This window comes from Trichechus manatus, unplaced genomic scaffold, assembly GCF_000243295.1.
Source record: "Trichechus manatus latirostris isolate Lorelei unplaced genomic scaffold, TriManLat1.0 scaffold00086, whole genome shotgun sequence".
Taxonomy (NCBI): domain Eukaryota; kingdom Metazoa; phylum Chordata; class Mammalia; order Sirenia; family Trichechidae; genus Trichechus; species Trichechus manatus.
The window spans coordinates 10173187-10191606 of NW_004444022.1; the positions used below are offsets into that span (position 1 = coordinate 10173187).

Below are 18420 nucleotides of genomic sequence, written 5' to 3' on the forward strand. Positions count from 1 at the left end.
TTAGCTGTTAACCAGCACGCCACCAGGGTTTCCCCGACCATAGCAGACCTTTAATAAATGCACAGGTATTAAATAAGCTATTCAGTTACGTTCAGTATACTCTCCTTAGTACAACCGGAAAATGGACTAATAATATATTTTTAGAAGATTATCAGCAATAATACTTAAAGGAGCATGGGTTTTCCCAGTTAAGCAAAAAGTTCAGTTCACCAGAGCATCGTGTTCCTCAAGCATGTCAGTTCATTAAGGCTTGACGGTCCCGTGATATACAGCTGGCAGGTTCTGTCATTGTACCTGTCAACCCATTTAAAGCCACTGTTTCTCCAGTTAGCTTTTATTGGTAGGCTTGCCCGGTACCAAAGTAGCACACCATCCCTGTCTGATAACTTCATGATGTCTTGAGAAATCTTTAAAACTGCAGCGTTAGGAAGAACATCAGTTCTGTCTAGATCATTTACAGGGGTTTTCTTTTTCCTCTCTGCATACATCCACCCAGAAGTGTTAGGAGTACTTTATAGCCATTGCTTTTCATTTTATTTCCACAAGTACTTTTAAAGACATGGGTGCATAACACTTGTATACTTTGTAAAGCAAGTTCACTAACTAGCAGAAACATCAGATTTCTTTGGACTAAAATAAAGGCGTGTGATTTTTCCAGCTAGAAAAGCTGCTGTTGGCAGGGAGAAGAACAGAAGGGTCACAAGGGACCCAGGGTTTTTCCATTTAGAATTGAACACTTCTTTAGTCAGAGGGAGCCCATCCAGCCTTCCACCAAGCAGAGGCCTTCTCTGCAGCCTGCCTGACCAAAGATCCCCAGGCTTCATGTCACGTGTCTGCATTTTACCAATCTCTTTTGACTCTTGCCTTTAAAAAATGTGTCATGGTTTTACTTACCCTTTAATGTAAACTCTTCTCACCTGGGACAAGCTCCAAAATTCACAGCCTTTTGCGAGAATGGGATGAAGATGATGATAATTATTAGATTAGGAAATGTTTCTTAGCATTTATTTATTTCATCCTCAGCCCTATGAAGTACTCTTATTGCATAGCCTGTGGGTAGTCTTATACCTAAGCAATAGGTAGAGTAAGGGTTTAAGCTAGGGTCTTTCAACTATGACTCTACGCTGGTTATATTATTGCTGAGTTAGGCCGTTGGGCTTCATTCCCACCCCAAATGACTTTCTCTCCATCCTTCTGGGTCTGCCTGTCTTTTTCTGTCCATCCTTCTGCACGAAGTATAATGCCACCTTCTCCAGGAAACCTTCTAGAGTTTTTATCTGCTCTGAACTCCTATGACCCATTTTTTTGTGTCTTTCAGCACTTGACCATATTTTATATGTTATTAGTTAAATACACACCTCTTATCTCCCTGATCACGTTCCTTTAAAATAGGGACGAGGCCTTACACATTTGTCTCTCACAGCATGATGTCTGCTCACAGTAGGTACTCAGTAAATGTTTGAGTAAATCAATCCATCATATAAGCAACCCTCTTCTCAAACCTAAATACCCCGGGAGATAATCAGGCTGACTTTCTAAACATTAGTATGATAGTATCGCTTCCTTAAAACAATTGCAGAACAGTTCAGAGAAGTGCACAGATAGTGCGGTCTCAGCCCCCGGTGCTAGTGGTGTTTTGTCCCTTTCCACCTAGAGGGAATTTGTGAGAATTCTAGCAGGACAGGTTACAGATGTTCTCCAGCCATAAAGTATAATAGATGAGCTTTGCGAGGGCAGGAGCTGTCTCTGGCTTTTTACATCTTTTACTAGTGCCCGTCACCTAACTAGGGATATCGCTGGTGTTTAATAAATACCTGTAGAGTGGACGTGGGATGGATGGATAGGTGGGTAGATAGATGGATGGGTGGTTGGGTGGATGGGTGGATGGGTGGATGGGTGGGTAGATGGATGGATGGATGGATAGGTGGGTAGATGGATGGATGGATGGATGGATGGGTGCGTGGGTGGGTGGTTGGATGGATGGATGGATGGATAGGTGGGTAGATAAATGGATGGATAGATGGATGAATGCCTTTGGATTTGATTTGAACTACTTTCAGTAGCTATAGCCATCACTCATGTATTGGCTTTAGTGTATTGGACACCCTTCGCTCTAGTCTGTAAGAAAAGAAACCTGAAGAGAGACAACAGAAACCCATGAAGCTTAAGATAATTGGTAGAAAAATTATTCCTCAAATTACTCCTCAAAAACTTAAATGATTTTGGTGAGCCCTTCCTTGGTAACAGCTACCCACATAAGTTAGCAGAAAGCGGCATGGAAAGACTGGCGGGAAGAACTGGAAAATTTAGCCCTCAGCAGCTGTATTGTGACAGGGACTTTTTCTCAGTATGTGGGATTGTTTCTGATGACCCTCTGCTTATACTCCTAGGCCCGAGTAATGGCAACAATTGGAGTGACCAGGGGACTTGGGGACCATGACCTGAAGGTGCATGACTCCAACATCTACATAAAACCATTCCTGTCTTCAGCTCCAGAGGTACCATATAAGGATTTTGTTTATATTTTGTACAATAAAATATTTTCTGCATTATTCCTCCACATGACACACACCCCATATCCAGACAGTAGCCAAGTTGTGTTACATGTACTTGTGCAGTGTCTTTCATGCCTATTTCTTCTTTCCACTCCATTTTCACCATGACTATCCTGGTTCATACCCTCGTCACCTCTTGTCCACACACCTGCATAGCCTCTTAGTGGCTTTCCCAGCCTCCTCCAATACACCCCACATATTGCTATCAGGTGAATTTTCCTGAAGAACCACTCTGACTCCTGTCTGCTCAAAAACCTTTAACGGTATCCCACGGCCTGGAGAATAGAGCCAGACTCCTTCACCTGGCATTCAAGGCTTGTTATAATTTGGTCTCATTTTCCAATCTGGCCTTTGTTCTCCAGCACCAGCCTGAATGAACATACTGCTTCCTGTATTTGACCTTCAGTTTCTCATATTTGGTTAAAGTATTCTTTCTACCTAGAATACACTTCTTCTCCATCTACAAACATCCAAATTCCTCTTTTTCTCCAGTTCAGCTCGAATACTTCTCCTGTGGAGACTTCCCTGATTTCCCACTTCCCCAACTGGAATTCTTGCCCTCTTCTTACAACCCTTGTGGTTCCTGCCTTATTCACAGTTATTCATGTATATGCCTTATCCCCTTGTTAGATTTTAGTTGCCTCAAGAGCTTATACCACTCAGTTGCTTTTTAGAAAAATTAATTTAAAAACAAGTTGATGATATACTTGGTGAAAAAAAATTGTCATGTTTCTCACAACACAGGAAACAATATCAAGGTCTAGGTGCCTTTTTAGGGTATATCATTTAGAAAAGATTTTACTTCCAAGTAATAGAAAAATCTAACTAATAGCAGTTTAGGGGTATATTTTACTCACATAACAAGAAGACTGGAATTAGGTGATTGCTAATGTTGGTTTAGCACCTCAGATGTGCGGTGTATCTCTGCATTTTTTTTTGACTTTTCCTTCATGGTTACAAGATGGTAGTAATTTTCATTCAAGGCAGGAAGGAGGGGGCAGGGCCATCTTATTTGCCCCAACAGATACTGACTTCCATCTCATTGGCCAAAACTGTGTCACATGACCTTCCCTAGCCACAAGGGAGGGTGGGAGGGAGAGCGAGCTTAACTTTTCCAATTTCTGTAATAGAGGAGAGCCATCAAAGAGTGAATTAGGAACCTAGGTATCCTCCATATTCTGTAATTAACTGTTAGAACAATACCTTACAGTAGAAATGCTCAGAACATGTAGACATAGCTCCATCTGCAAGTTCTTCCCAAGGGTAGATGCTGTGTTAGTGAAGACTCTTTTTGATTGGAGAAAACTGAAACCCACTCAAGCAAACTCAAAAAAAAAAAAGGAGATATTTATTTTAATCATGTTGGAAGAGATATTTATGGTGTCCATGAGCATAACAGCCAGGCTTTATGGGAGAGAGGTTCTGAAACTGAGGCAACCCTGGAGGGCCTCAGCAGCAGGAGTCAGTCAGCCTCCATGAGGGTGTTTCTACCATTAATGTAGCCAGCCACATTCCAGATGTCTGTGCTGCCGGTCAGCCCAGTTTCTGACTTTGCTAATTCCAGATTCCTGGACAGGAGCCTGACTGGCCCCACTCACCTTTATACCAGGCCACAAGTGACTTCCAGCCTATGGATTTTCCCTTCAGATCATGTGTCTACTCCAGAACCATCTATAGGCACAAACAGCCACCTCAGCGCACCCCTTTGGCAGCGCTGTCCTTTAGATTTAGGGCTGGCATCCAAAATACATCTAGATACAGGGGATTAAGAGACCATTGAGAGAGAAATCTGTACTAAGTATTAGGCATGGAAGACACGTTTCCTGATATCACCCAGGATTTCAAGTAAGATCTGTTTGATGGAAATAATAATTCATTGAGCGCCTACAAATATTCTCTCTTTTAACTTTCATAGCAATTCTGCATGGTAAGGGCCATTACTGCCTAACGTGTCCAAGATCCCATCAGAAGCCAGTGAATCCCTCGCCCCACTAATCTGGCCAACCGTAAGATCTGTGAATCACTGCTGAGACTAACCCTGGCCAGAGAGATGTACCTCAGACCTCGGACTCTCTTTTCTTTGTGTTTCACTGAGCACAGGGCTTGTGTCTGGACACGTGGACTTATATTTCCCCTCTTGGAAGAGAGGCGTTTATCAGACATGTTAAGTGACAGCTTCACCTTTCTGCTTTGCAAAAGGACTGGTAAAGTGTCTCAAGTCCCTGGGGGTCTTAGAAACACTAACCAGTTTCCTCCTCAAAACAGAGTAAACTTTCTCACCTCCCTCCCCCATATACACATGCATATACCTTCTGTATAAAGTGAGAAGAAGCTCAGTTTGGTTTGGAGGAGAATGATCTACGTGATCAGTCAGATTTTGTTGTTGTTGTCAGTTGCCATGGAGACGGCTCCGACTCATGACAACCTTATGCATATCAGAACAAAATGCCGCTGGGTCCTGTGCTGTCGCCATGATGTTTATGTTTGAGCCCACTGTTGATGCTATTGTATCAGTCCATCTCACTGAGGATTTTCTTCCTTTTCACTGACCTTCTAGTTTACCAGACATAATGTTCTTTTCAAGCAGTTGTTCTTTCCTGATGATGTGTCCAAAGTAAGCAAGACAAAGTCTCGCCATCCTTGCTTCTAAGGAGTATTCTGATTGTATTTCTTTTAAGACTGATTTGTTCATTCTTTTGGCAGTCCACAGTATACTCAATATTCTTTCCCAGCACCACAACTCAAATGCATAATTATTCTTCTGTCTTCTTTTTTCATTGTCCGGGTTTCACATGCATATGAGGCAGTTGAAATGACCATGGCTCGCATCAGGCGCACCTTAGTCATCATAGTGATATCTTTGCTTCTTAAATCTTTAAAGAAGTCTTTTGCGGCGGATTTTCCCAATGCAGTACGTCATTTGCTTTCTTGACTGCTGCTTGCATAAACGTTGATGTTGATCCAAGTAGAATGAAATCCTTGACAGTTTCAGTTTTTTTCATGATGTTGTTTATTGGTCCAGTTGTGAAGATTTTCAGTTAGATTTTAGATCTTCTCATTGCTTTGCTAGTGTCGATCCCAAGAAGAAGCTATAGGTTTAAAACTTGGGCCTGGGCAGGTGACTCCTTGGAGACTGGGGAAGTATCTCAGTTGGTTGATCAGGTACCTCATATCTCTGAACTGGAATAATGCTGGTTTGCTGGGAAGTGAGTTGATTGGTTCAGCATTGGCTGGGGAGGGGAGGATTTAGAAGGTAATTGGCAACTTCTGGAAAGTTTTGTTTGCTGTCAGAAAAGTTATGGAGTTGAATAAGGTGTGGAAATTTTTATAATAATAACAATAACAACAAACATTTATTAAATACTTGGAAGAAGTACAGCCAGGGTGCTCCTTAGAAAGGAGGATGGTGAACTTGGTTTTACGTACTTTGTTCATGTTATCAGGAGGGACCATTCCCTGGAGAAGGACAACATGCTTGGTAAAGTAGAGGGTCAGCAAAAAAAAGGAACACCCTCAACGAAATGGATTGACACAGTGGCTGCAACAATGGGCTCAAACATAGCAACAATTGTGAGGATGGCGCAGGACCAGACAGTGTTTCGTCCTGTTGCACATAGGGTTGCTATGAGTCAGAACTGACTCAACAGAACCTAACAACAACAACAACATGGACCAGACAATATACTAAACTTATTATTCACAGCATCTCTTTTAATCCTTACAACTCTGGGAGATACATATGGTCATTATATCCTTTTGAAAGATTGGGAAGTGGAGACCCAGGGAAGTGAAATAACTCTCCCAAGTTAGTACAGCTATTAAGTAGCAGCTGGTTCTTGCGCCCAGGTCTCTCTAAGTAGATCAGGGTCTGTAGAAGAGAGTGCAATGGACCCACTGAGTACAGGTTCAAAGGGCTGTGAGGAGGCACCTTTGTCTCAGGACCTCAGTGGCCACGGCTTTTCAAACAAATATTGCTGACCTCAGACTGAAGTTGTAGAAAATGATGGTGTATTAGAAAAAGTATTTGGGAAACACAGTAATGGCCATTTGTGCTTGCAAACCGAGGCCAGACAGAATTGTGTAGAATAAGGTTGTGCACCTATAATTTAGCTTAATGGATATGTAGTATATACCCCAAGATTCCCTTGCACAAGAGTAAAATCATCGTACACTTAAATGCTTCCAGATGGAGAAGCCTTGGCCAAAGCTAGGCAGGGAGGGGAGAGAGAAGGGAAGAGGAGAACCAGCTTGAATTGGCTGCTGTGGGAAGAGTACAGGAGAAGAAAGATGGGTCCAGGGAAACCTCCCGCCCATTCTCCACATCCCTAGCTTTTGTGACAGGAACCCCTTTTTTCTCAGTGGCGGTGATAAAATTATTTCAAAGGTAAACTGGTAGGGGGCTTCTGTTGGTAGCCTAGAAGGCCACATTAATTCATTTAAATACTCTAATGAAGAGTAACCAGGGCTTCGAACCAGTTTTAAGGGTTGAGGGGAAAATGTGATTTAGTTCTAAGAAAAAGGGCTCAAAAATCTTCTTGGAAATCAGCGTTGTTCCCATTCATCATTGTAGCTCCAAATTTGATTTGATGAGTTAAATATAAATAAATCAAAAACATGTGGATCAAATTTATGTAAAAAATGCAAAGGGATTTTAAAACTAGAGAAGGGTTTCTAGCCAAACACATTGTCGGTTTCACTGAACACAAGGCGCTGGAAAAATCTTGAGTTTGCCAAACCCAAAGAGCAGCCGCCAGGTTTGCTAAGCCTTCCTCAAACCTTCTGAGGTCTAAGGCAGGGATTTCTGGCCAAGAACTGAATTCCAGAAGAGGCCCCTTCACCCCAGCCAAGCTTAGGCCTGTTAGCTGGAGGCTGCAGGTTGAAAGTAGGAGGCATTTTGCTTTTTCTCTGGTTTACAGCACTTGGTTTTCTCTGTGTAACCCCATGGGATGCAGCTCTTCCCCAGTAAAAGGGAAACTTCCCCCACCCGATCTCCCATCCTCTGACACAAAGAAGCTCACCATTAAACTTTTTTTTTTTTTTATTTTACTTTAGATGAAGGTTTACAGAACAAATAATTTCTCATTAAACAGTACACACTGTTTTATGACAATGGTTAACAACCCCACGACATGTCAACACTGTCCCTTCTCATCCTTGGGTTCCCTATTACCAGCTTTCCTGTCCCCTCCTGCCTTCTAGTCCTTGTCCCTGGACTGTTGTGCCCCATTAGTCTCATTTTGTTTTATGTGGCTGTCTGATCTTTGGCTGATTAGACTTAAACTTTTTTATACCATTCTAAAAGAGTTCAGAAGTCTCTGCGTGGTGCAAATGGTAAATGCATTAGGCTGCTAACCAAAAGGTTAGAGGTTTGAGCCCACCCAGAGACACCACAGAAGAAAGGCCTGGTGATCTACTTCTGAAAAATCAGCCATCGAAAACCCTTTGGAGCCCAGTTCTACTCTGACGTACATGGGGTCGCCATGAGTCAGAGTCGACTCAACGGCAACTGATTAAAAGAGTTCAGATGGAGAAGGAAAGGATTTTTCAACTCAAAGCCACTGGAACCCAGGCTTTCTGCATAGCCTTCTTTTCCAGAAATTCTCCCACCGCTAGTCCAGCACACACAGCTCATCGGGTAAATTACAGAGTGTCGTGTTACTCAGGCAGCTTGGCACAGGCCTTCAGCCTAAACCCTCCAGATGTTCTCTGCTCCACGCCCCTTTCTGGCCTGAGACAGGCCCTCTGTAGAACTTGGACTCTTCTTAATTTCACCCTTAACTTTCCAACCTCCAGTCCAAGACTGTGCTGTTGCCTTTAGTCCCCTTTTGGCCTCTTGGAAGAACAAGGTCTTTTTCTGTTTGGGGACCGTTTTACAAAGCCAGCTCCCTCCTCAGCTCAGCAATACTCCTCCCTCCCCCAACCAGATTGAACCACAAGGAGCCCAAATTTCTCTCCTTTTCGTTGTTCCTCTCCTTGGTTTTAAAGATTCCTGTCAGCTGTTTTTTGTAACTTCAGATCATTCATTCAGCTCATTCTCTGTTCTCTTTATCTAGATTTTTTTTTTCTTTCATCTGAAGCAGCCTTCTGTAAAAGAACAAAGACTCCAATATCTGAATTCCAACCCCATCACCAACATTACTAGTGGCCTGCATGAGTTATTTAACCCTGACTTTACTCTTCCTATGAAGCCTTTGTGGAAAGATTTACAGCCTTAAAAATTATGGGACAGCTCTACTTTGTCCTATAGGGTCGCTATGAGTTGGAAGTGACTCGATGGTAGTAGGTTTGTTTGTTTTTTGTTTTGTTTTTTGTCCCTCTTGCTGAAGGTGGGGTAAACATCTTATGTTGACAGGTTGTTGGGAAAAGTAAATGAGAACATCTGTGAAATTGGTGGCACAAGGTCTGATGTGTGGTCAGAGGTGGGCAGTTAATATTGGTCTTCCTTCCCCACCATTGTCTGGGAGGCTTTACATTTAGAGATCCCCAGTATTGGCTTCCATATTAAGGGATAATGGCTATATTGTTTGGGATTCTCTTGTTGTCTCCCATGAAAACATGAACAGTTTTTAAGATCTCTCAATTACATGTACAATCTTGTTCCTCTTGGTGACTTTGTATACCCCGAACTAAAATCCTGTTTGGAGAAAGATTTTGTTATGTTTTGTAGTGTCATAGTTCCCTACGTCTGTCATAACAAAGTACGACCAACTGGGAAGCTTATAAGAATAGAAATGTATTTTCTCACAGTTCTAGAGGCTAGATGTCAGAAATCAAGGTGTTGACAGGGCCATGCTCTCTTGGAAGGCTCTAGGAGAAGATCCTTCCTTGCCGCTTTCTTAGATTCAAGGAGTTCCTGGCTATCCTTGACATTCTTTGGCTTGTAGATACATCGCTCTAGTCTTTGCCTCCATCTTCACATGGCCATCTCTCCTTTGTGTCTGTATCATTGCATCTCTCCTCCTCTTTTCATAAGGACACCAGTCATGTTGGATTAGGGCCCAGCCTACTCCAGTATGACCTCATATTAACATTTTCAAAGACCCCATTTCTAAACATGGTCACATTCAGAAGTACCAGGGGTTAGGACTTCAAACACATCTTTCTGGGAGACACAATTCAGCCTATAACATGTAATTTTTGCAGTAGAACCAATTAATAAAAAAATAATATTAGTGCATAATGACATAGCCTATGCTGTATTAAATGAAACAAAGATGATGATTGTATAAATAAACAGTATGACCATAAGTAGGTTAAAAAAATGTGTATGCGTAGCTAAAAGTCTTGAAAGAAGTTTTCTAAAATGGTAACAGTAACTATCTTTGTGTGGTAGATGGAAAGAAAACTTTAAAAAATCTTTTTTTTTTTTTTTTAAATTCCCTAGGCCCTCTCAGAAAAACTGTAGGAAGCAGTGTGATGTAGTGGTTAAAATCCTGGGTTGTAATTAGTCTTGGCTTCAAACTCTCTCTCTTCACTTACCAGCTGGTGACCTTGAGAAAGTTACTTTACCTAAATCTCAACTTCCTGTTCAGTAAAAAAGGCACAGTGGGGTTATTGTAAAAAAACAAATGATATCTGTGAAGTCCTTAGTTCAGAACCTGGCATACTGTTCGCTCCTAGCTTTTCTTCCTAGTCCACCAAAACCACAAAATTTCACTGGCTCCTTCCATAAGAGTCATCAGTCCATTAATGTTTATTCATTAAAACCTGGGGAGCATGCCCTCAAGGAATTAGAATTTTTGGCCAGGGGGAAGATGGGACTAGCCAAAGAATAATCACCCATAAAATCCTGTCGTTCTTGCTTCCTAAACAACAAGAGGAGTTTGGAGGAGGAAGAAAGAACTATATATTCTGAAGAAGAAGAGAATAAGTAGAACTGTAAAAAGAAGGAGTGAGTCTGAAGTAAAATTCTTAGGAGGTCACTGAGTTTGGAAGATAAACTAGAAGGGCAATTTGCTATAATGAAGTTTATTATACAGGGCTTTGAATTGGGCCTAAGGCAGTAGATAAGGTCCTCAGCAAGAGGAGCAGCATGGTAACTGTGGTGTTTGGGTACCTTAGTCTGTTGCAGCACACATACTGGGAGTGGAGGGGTACAGAGCTCAAGAGTGGAAGACCAGTGTGGCAGTGAGGAGCTGAACCAGGGCAAACCCGTTGCCATTGGGTCGATTCCAACTCATAGCAAGCCTACAGGACAGAGTAGAACTGCCCTATAGGGTTTCCAAGGAGTGGCTGGTGGATTCGAACTGCCAACCTTTTGGTTAGCAGCCAAGCTCTTAACCAGTACACTCCCAGGGCTCCAAACTGGGCCAGGGGCTGTGAAAACTAAAAGGAGGAAGCGTATCTGAGAGACGTTTAAAAAAAAGGTAACCAGACCAAATGACAGACTTGATTTAGAGGTTAAAGCAGAGTGAAATTTTAAAAACAACAATCACCCTGTTTTCTAGCCTATGAGAAAGGAAGAATGGTGGTGCTTATTAGGGTTTGAGGAGTAAAAGTGGAAAATTAATTGTACTCCCGTTTTGCTCTGAGTTTTCTGAACCAATTTAAAAAATAGACACAGTAGCCGGGGATCAAAATAACTTTATAGCTCGGGTAAAGTTAAACTGGAAACCGTGGCTTGGATCTAAGACCAGATTGGACTTCTTGTTATTCCATTCCAGCCCCAAATTAAATTTACCCACTGGACAGTTGTGAGCTCTCATCTCCCCACTCCACAGAGGGAGGGTCTTCCTAGTATTTACCTCTTGAAGGACAGGAGCAGAGAGAACAAGTGCCACTTGTGGACAAGTAGGGACCAAAGGGAAAACTCCAGGGAACTCAATGTCCCATGACCCATCTCACCAGTCCTATAAGGAGAGAGAGCTTAAAAGTGTTATATCCCAATACAATGCCTTTGTGGGCTGCATAACAACATCCAAAACTTAGAGGCTTAAAAGAACAATTTATTCTTATCTTTCACAGTTCTTGGGTTGACCGGACTCAGCTGGGTGGGTCTCCCTTGGGGTGTCTCATGTGGTTGCAGTTAGATGTCGGTTGGGCTGGAATCGTCTGAAGACTAGACTGAGTCATCTGAAGACTAGACTGGGCTGAGCGTCCAGGATGCTCTTTCACATGGCTGGCAGTTGTGTTGGCCATCAGCTGAGAGTTGAGGCAACTGCACATGGCCTTTCCATGTGGTTTTGGCTTCTCATAGCATGGAGCTGGGTTTTGAGAGAAAGCATCACAAGAGCAAGTAATTCAACAGTCCCAGGCAGAAACTACAAGTCTTTTTAAGACCTAGCCTCGTAAGTCCCAGAATGTCACTTCTGCAACATTCTGTTAGTCAACAAAGTCACTATGGCCAGCCCATGTTTGAGGAGAGGGGAATTAGACTCTACCTGTCAATGTGAGAAGCAGCTTGCTTATAAAAAAGGGAAGAAATTGATGGCCACCATCTTGGAGCTTCTCTACTACAGCCTTCCTGTACAAGTATCCTCCCTGCTATGGAAGCTTGAGGGTTAAAGTAATAATCATTTATTCCTCCAGTGCAAGCTAATATAAATCGATGATGAAATCTAGGTTGCAGTAGAGGCAGATTTACAAAGAAGCTAATGAAACTTAAGCATCAGGGTATTTCATTGTGATTGGCCCCTGTGAGTGCTGGTTGTTGCTGGGAAATGTAGAATGTTCTAGATGGGAACGAGCAGCAAGATTGCAATCAAGAAGCATTTCTATGCAAACATTTCCCAAAAAAGGACCTCAGTTTTCAAGGGTTCAGTAATCTGTTGTGATTTCTCATCCTTAATAAACATTCACATTTGTATCTAAGTTTGTAGTCATCATTAATATTATATTCTTTTTCTTAAAGAGAGCCCCAAAATTGTGAAACTTCAGGCTTCACAAAGCATGAATCTCCCCTGTGCAAATGGAAGTGATAAATTCTATGTAAGGGCACTCTGATACGCTAGAGCAGTTGTATTTGACAGTTTTCTCAACCTCTACTCCAATCCCACATGCCTGTAACATCTCATTATACTTCTGTCTTCTCAGTTGGGGTCATATACCCTTGGGTGCTGTTTGTCACCAACATCACTTTAAATATGCCTGAGGACAAAATCACGTTAAGAGCTTACAAAAGCTGCCGCCTTTGATTCTGGCCTTACATAGGTGACTTCATGACTTGGTCTGTCCACTTCCATCTCTAATTCTTGAGTCTAATGGTAAAAATCACTCCTGTGAGTCTATGCATCATTTACATGACTGTTTCCATTTGGCCAGTGACTTGAGATTTGCTAACCAGCTACTGGAATTAAACTAGAATATGAAATTACTCTGACAAACATCAGAAAAAACTCGCTTGGCAATTTATAAAATTAGTTGTCACACAAAGGGAACCAACCTGTATGTTTGTGTCAAACGTATCTTCTTGTTGGAGATTGTTATCCTCTGTTCCCCTACTGAAAAATAATTTTGTTTGCATATTCTACTGTTCTGCAGTTAAACATGCGGCATCTTTTTTAAAAATTTGGCAAAAGAGATCTATAATGAGGAAAACTGAAACACCTCTCAATATAGACATGTGCCACTTACTTGAGTTTCCTCTTAATTGGAACCGTTGCTCTCCTGATTCTAGATGCCAGGGTCTTCTCAAACATTAGTGCATATAAGAATAGTTTGGAGAGTTTGTTAAAAAATACAAATCCTTGGAATTCACTTCCTGAAAGATCGGATTTAGTAGGTCTAGGGTAACTCTTAGGAATATTCACATTATTGGATGATTTTAAAGCAAGTGATCCCCAGACCACTCTGAAAAACACTATCATAAGCCATTCTTCACTTTGCATCAGGAACTTCAGTTTTACAATCCTAAAATGGGTTTCTGATACATCCATGTTCAAGTCCTGGACTGTGTGATTCATTTCTACCATGTGTTGGGCTCAGTGCTAGGCTGGGAGGTTAAGGATATTACACGTCTCATTCTCTCCTGCTTGAGCACAGGTTCCCTGAGACCAGGGCTTTCTTGCTACAGAATACTTGCAATCAGCAAGATTGACTTTGCCACACAGCAGGCATCCCACAACATACCAGTGGTGATTGTGTCTTCTCCTCCAAGGCAAGATACATAATAACTCGATGATTTGCTCTCTTACTCACTTGAGATCTCTGAAAACTTGCCATTGTGAAGAGTCCTGTGAAGTAGTGACACTGTGGGTATTTCCAGTCGCATTGGCCAGAAGCAGCAACCACAGGAATAAAGACTAGCAGTAATTTCATTATTTATACATCAGGTGACCTATCATCTAAACCAGGATAGTTTTTAGAGTGAAAGGGGACGCTATTAATAATTATGCAGAGAAAACAAAAGCAAACTAAAACTATCCCAGGAAAATGGGAATGTATGGTCACTCTGTTTCTGTCTCAACTGCCTCCTTAATGGATTTGAGGCAACTCAATCCAGCTATATACCAGACCCATGTACTTGCACTGACATGCTGGGATTTCCCAATCCTTAACTCCACAAATGGGCAATTTAATGAAGATAGAATTATTCCTCAAATTAAACTAGATTCAAACCCATTCATTCAACAGGCCCTTGATTCAATGATAAACAAGCCATTGGAAGCCCAGAGAAAGGAGAATATATTATGAGAGTGTCCTGGCTTATAGGCAAAATTCCTGTAGCTTACTTCACTGTTTAAGTTACAAAGTACCAGGTCTCATATGGAGAAAATGGAATCTTTATGTTATAGTATCTAGGCATTGGGTACAATTTGAGGCTGTCTTAATACTACCTAATGTTTTAGCAGGTTTAGAAATGTTTTGAGCTATTAGACTGTATCCACCCTCCAAAGTCAAATGTCTATTTTATCTGTAGACCTGAAAAGAAGAGGGGGGAGAAAAACCTTCAAGAATATCTGTGCTAAATCTCAAGTGTAAAATTTTACCCACAGCCAAAACAATAACTTTTTTGGGTAGTATGAGGATCCAACATTTGTACTACTAAAATGTCACTTGATTCGTTTGTAGCCAAATCTTCTGAGGTCATATGGTCTGTCACATCTATGTCTAATTCATCCTATGAAGAAAGAACCATAAATTTTAGAGCCATAAGTGTCCCCAGTACCTCCTAGTCCTAAGCTTTCATTTTACAAAGAAACACATAGAAGACTTGAGAAATCAAGCCTCATCCCTACCACTCCCCAGCAAAAATCCAGTACTGTAGCCAAACTGTAAAGCTACCCCAGCCCATCAACCCTCTCTCACATCCCCAGGCCTGGCCCCTGCAGTCCTCTACATGTAAGGCACATGATATCTAACTCCTCCTCCCTGACACTCTCCATCTGATGAATTATTACTCCTCTTTAATTCTATATTCCCGGAAGGTGGTCAATAGATGTTGAAAAGTGAATGAACAAACTGGTTTTTGCGAACTAGTTTAAGAGGCAGAGGTAGGTCTCAAATCCAGGTTTTCTACCACCAAATTCAGTATTAGTTCCATGATACCATATATGTGTAGATGAAATCACTACAGAGAATTTAGATGCAATCTTGGTGATCTGCCAGAATGCCAATATTAAAACTATCTACTTGGATGGTTTATAGGACCACCCTAGTCTCCCAGCCTAGCATTGAGCCCAACACATGGGTGGGAATGAATCATGCCGTCCAGAACTAGAGAATGGATGTATCAGAAGCCCATTTTAGGGTTGTAAAACTGAAGTTCCTGATGCACAATGAAGAATGGCTTATGATGGTGTTTTTCAGAGTGGTCTGGATATCACCTGCTTTAGAATTGTCAAAAAATGTGAAAATTCTTCTGGTACAAGTGCCATATTCAAAGTTCTGTGGGTTGAGCTTTTGCGTTGGCTCCATGTTGTAGAGAGGACAAGACTTCAAACTCCTCTTATTTCCTACCACCTATTGGTAGCCTTTACTTTGGGAACCACCTTTGGGTTTTCTGCCAGCAATACAATTGAGAATCCCAACCACAGCTATTTTAAATGAGCTTTCTGGTATTAAACATATACAGTTATAAGCCTAAGCCTACTCTTATTTGTCTCCTTCTACCAACTAGCCTACTTTCAGGTGTATCCCCCTGAGATCAGTGCTGTAAAAGAATAACATGTAGAGCATTTGAATTTGCAATTCCCTTCCACGTTATCGCACTGATTTTCATAACACCTCTGTGAGGGAGGTGAGGCAGATGTTATATATTTTCTTGTTTCTTTTTTCCAAAAAGTTTGAATCATTTCAGAGATGAGAAAATTGAGAGCAAGAGAGGTAAGTGGCTTGTCTCAAGTCACGAGGCTGGTTAGATGGAGAAGGGTGAGGCAGAGCTTCTGATAAGATGGGCTGGGCTCTTTCTTCTCCAGGAAGCCACTCCTGAGCTGCTGGAGTGCATTGTCCTACACTGAGTACTTAAGAGGGAGGAAAAGGTTTTGGAGATTTGTTGAGCTGATAAAGACATAAAAGCTGTAAGAATATCCTACAGAAGCAGCAGAGATTTGGCAAATGGAAGAATTGATGGACTCTTTTTAAAAGTAGTGTCAAGAGAGGTGAGGCCACGGAGGCGGAGTAGTCAGATGCTTCTGGTAACACCCTCTTACAACAGAAACCAAAAAAACAAGTGAATTGATTATATATGGCATTCTGGGGACCCTGAACATCAAAGGCAGAATTGACAAACCAGACTGAGTGGCAGGGGGAGGGAGAGACGTTGAGGGAGCGAGAAGTTGCCGGACTTGACCTGGCAAAAGCCTGAGCCCTTCAGGCCTGATCAGCTCGGGGGTAAGCAGTGAGGAAGGCAAGCGGCGGTGCTCTGCAGGCGCATTTTGTGCACCAGGAGAGATCCAGCACCAGAGAATCTATACAGCCACCAGAACCAGTGAGAAGCAGACCTGGATCAGCGAAAGATAAGTAATTGCATATGGCCTACTGCGTGGATCAGAAACACCCCCCTTAGGGAAAAACATCTCTCCAAGTTACCTTCCCACTCCCTGCTCAGCACTGGGTCCTGGACCGGCTTCAGCAATTGCCGAGTCCCCTGGGCCAGAAGTAGGATCCATCACACCCCTGGAGCCATTCTCCCTGCCTTGGAGAGTGAACAAATTAACAAATAGAGGAAAAAATGAACTGCTGGCTCCCCTAAGCCAGGAACTCAGGGTAGGGACAGCTCCTTTGCCTAGGCACAGGCATAAGGGATCCGCAGACTTTGAGTGCCTTTCCCCCTGCATAGACTTGTGTGGGCCCATCTCAACAGCGTAGGCCCTCGTTACCGCAGTACAACAGGGTATATACCTGAAGTCTAACTTCAACTGTTTCAGCTGTGAAGTGGCAGGTTCTTGACATTTGACACTGCTCTGCCCATTAAGCAAGGTCTTCACCTACCCACATCAGGGGCCTGAGGACTGGTGGCTCCACCCATGCCACCTAGCCACCTGCAATAGGTGCCCATGAATAAGAGGTGCCCCCCCAGTCCTTACAGCCAACAGCATTAGGTGCTCATAGTCCAGCTGCAAAACCCACCCACCTACGTGCTCTAGGGAACAGGGACAAACCTTCCTCCTGGACACTCGGGGGTGGCTGTCAGCCCCCTGCCTTGCTCAGAGTGTGTCCCCCTGCTGCAGCCAGATGCCTGTGCCTACATCAATCACCCATGCCTCTCTAGGACTGTAAGTGAGAGTCTACACCACACACTTGGTGGCTATCTACCTGGGCACCTGAACTGAATCCATACAGGAGGAGTGGGCATACTCCTGAGCTCACATACCTAGTAATAGATCTAACCACCTGGTGATAGCACATTAGAGCTTCAAAGGTGACAGTAATCAAACTAGCTCATATGAGCAGCCTATTTGGGCATATCAAAACAAAACAAGAAGCTAGGACACAGTAAAAAAACATAAATATAATAACTTATTGATGGCTCAGGGACAACAGTCAATATCAAATCACATAAATAGGCAAGCCATGATGGCTTTAGCAAGCTCCCAAGATAAAGAATCTAGAAATTTTTCAGAGGAGGAAAATTTCTTGGAGTTAGCGGAGGCAGAATACAAAAGACTAATATACAGAACTCTCAGGAAATTAAGCTAAACGCACAACACGCAATAGAGGAAATTAAAAAGATTCGAGAAGAGCATAACGACAAATGTAACAGGCTGCAAGAATCCATAGAGAAGCAGCAATCATAAATCCAGAAGATTAACAAAATTTCAGAATTTAGACAACTCAATAGAAGGTCATAGGAGCAGAACTGAGGCAATGGAAGTCAAAATTAATGAGATTAAAGATAAAGCACTTGACACCAACTTATTTGAGGAAATATTAGATAAAAGGATTAAAAAAATGAAGAAACGCCAAGAATTATGTGGGACTGTATCAAGAGAAATAACCTGCGAGTGATTGGAGTACCAGAACGGGGGAGGATAACAGAAAATACTGAGAGAATCATTGAAGATTTGTTGGCAGAAAACTTCCCTGATATCGTGAAAGATGACAAGATTTGTATCCAAGATGCTCATCAAACCCCACATAAGGTAGATCCCAAAAGAAGCTCACCAAGACATATTATAATCAAACTTGCCAAAACCAAAGATAAAGAGAGAATTTTAAAAGCTGCTAGGGGGAAATGAAAAGTCATCTACAAAAGAGAGTCAATAAGACTAAGCTCGGACTACTCAGCAGAAACAATACAGGCAGGAAGGCAATGGGATGACATATATAAAGCCTTGAAGGAAAAAATTGCCAGCGAAGAATTATATACCCAGCAAAACTGTCTCTCAAATATGATGGTGAAATTAGGGCATTTCCAGACAAACAGAAGTTTAGGGAATTTGCAAAAACCAAACCAAAATTACAAGAAATACTAAAGGGAGTCCTC

The 18420-nt window shown here is 42.2% G+C and overlaps 1 protein-coding gene across 1 annotated transcript in view; it reads left to right on the forward strand.

Moving 5' to 3' along the window:
* Positions 1 to 18420, forward strand: part of PPM1H (protein phosphatase, Mg2+/Mn2+ dependent 1H) — a 349942-nt gene that overhangs the window by 283753 nt on the left and 47769 nt on the right. Inside the window, exon 8 of the mRNA XM_004381557.2 lies at positions 2391 to 2498. Within this exon, the coding sequence (XP_004381614.1) occupies positions 2391 to 2498 (108 nt within the window). The remainder of the gene's footprint in view (positions 1 to 2390; positions 2499 to 18420) is intronic.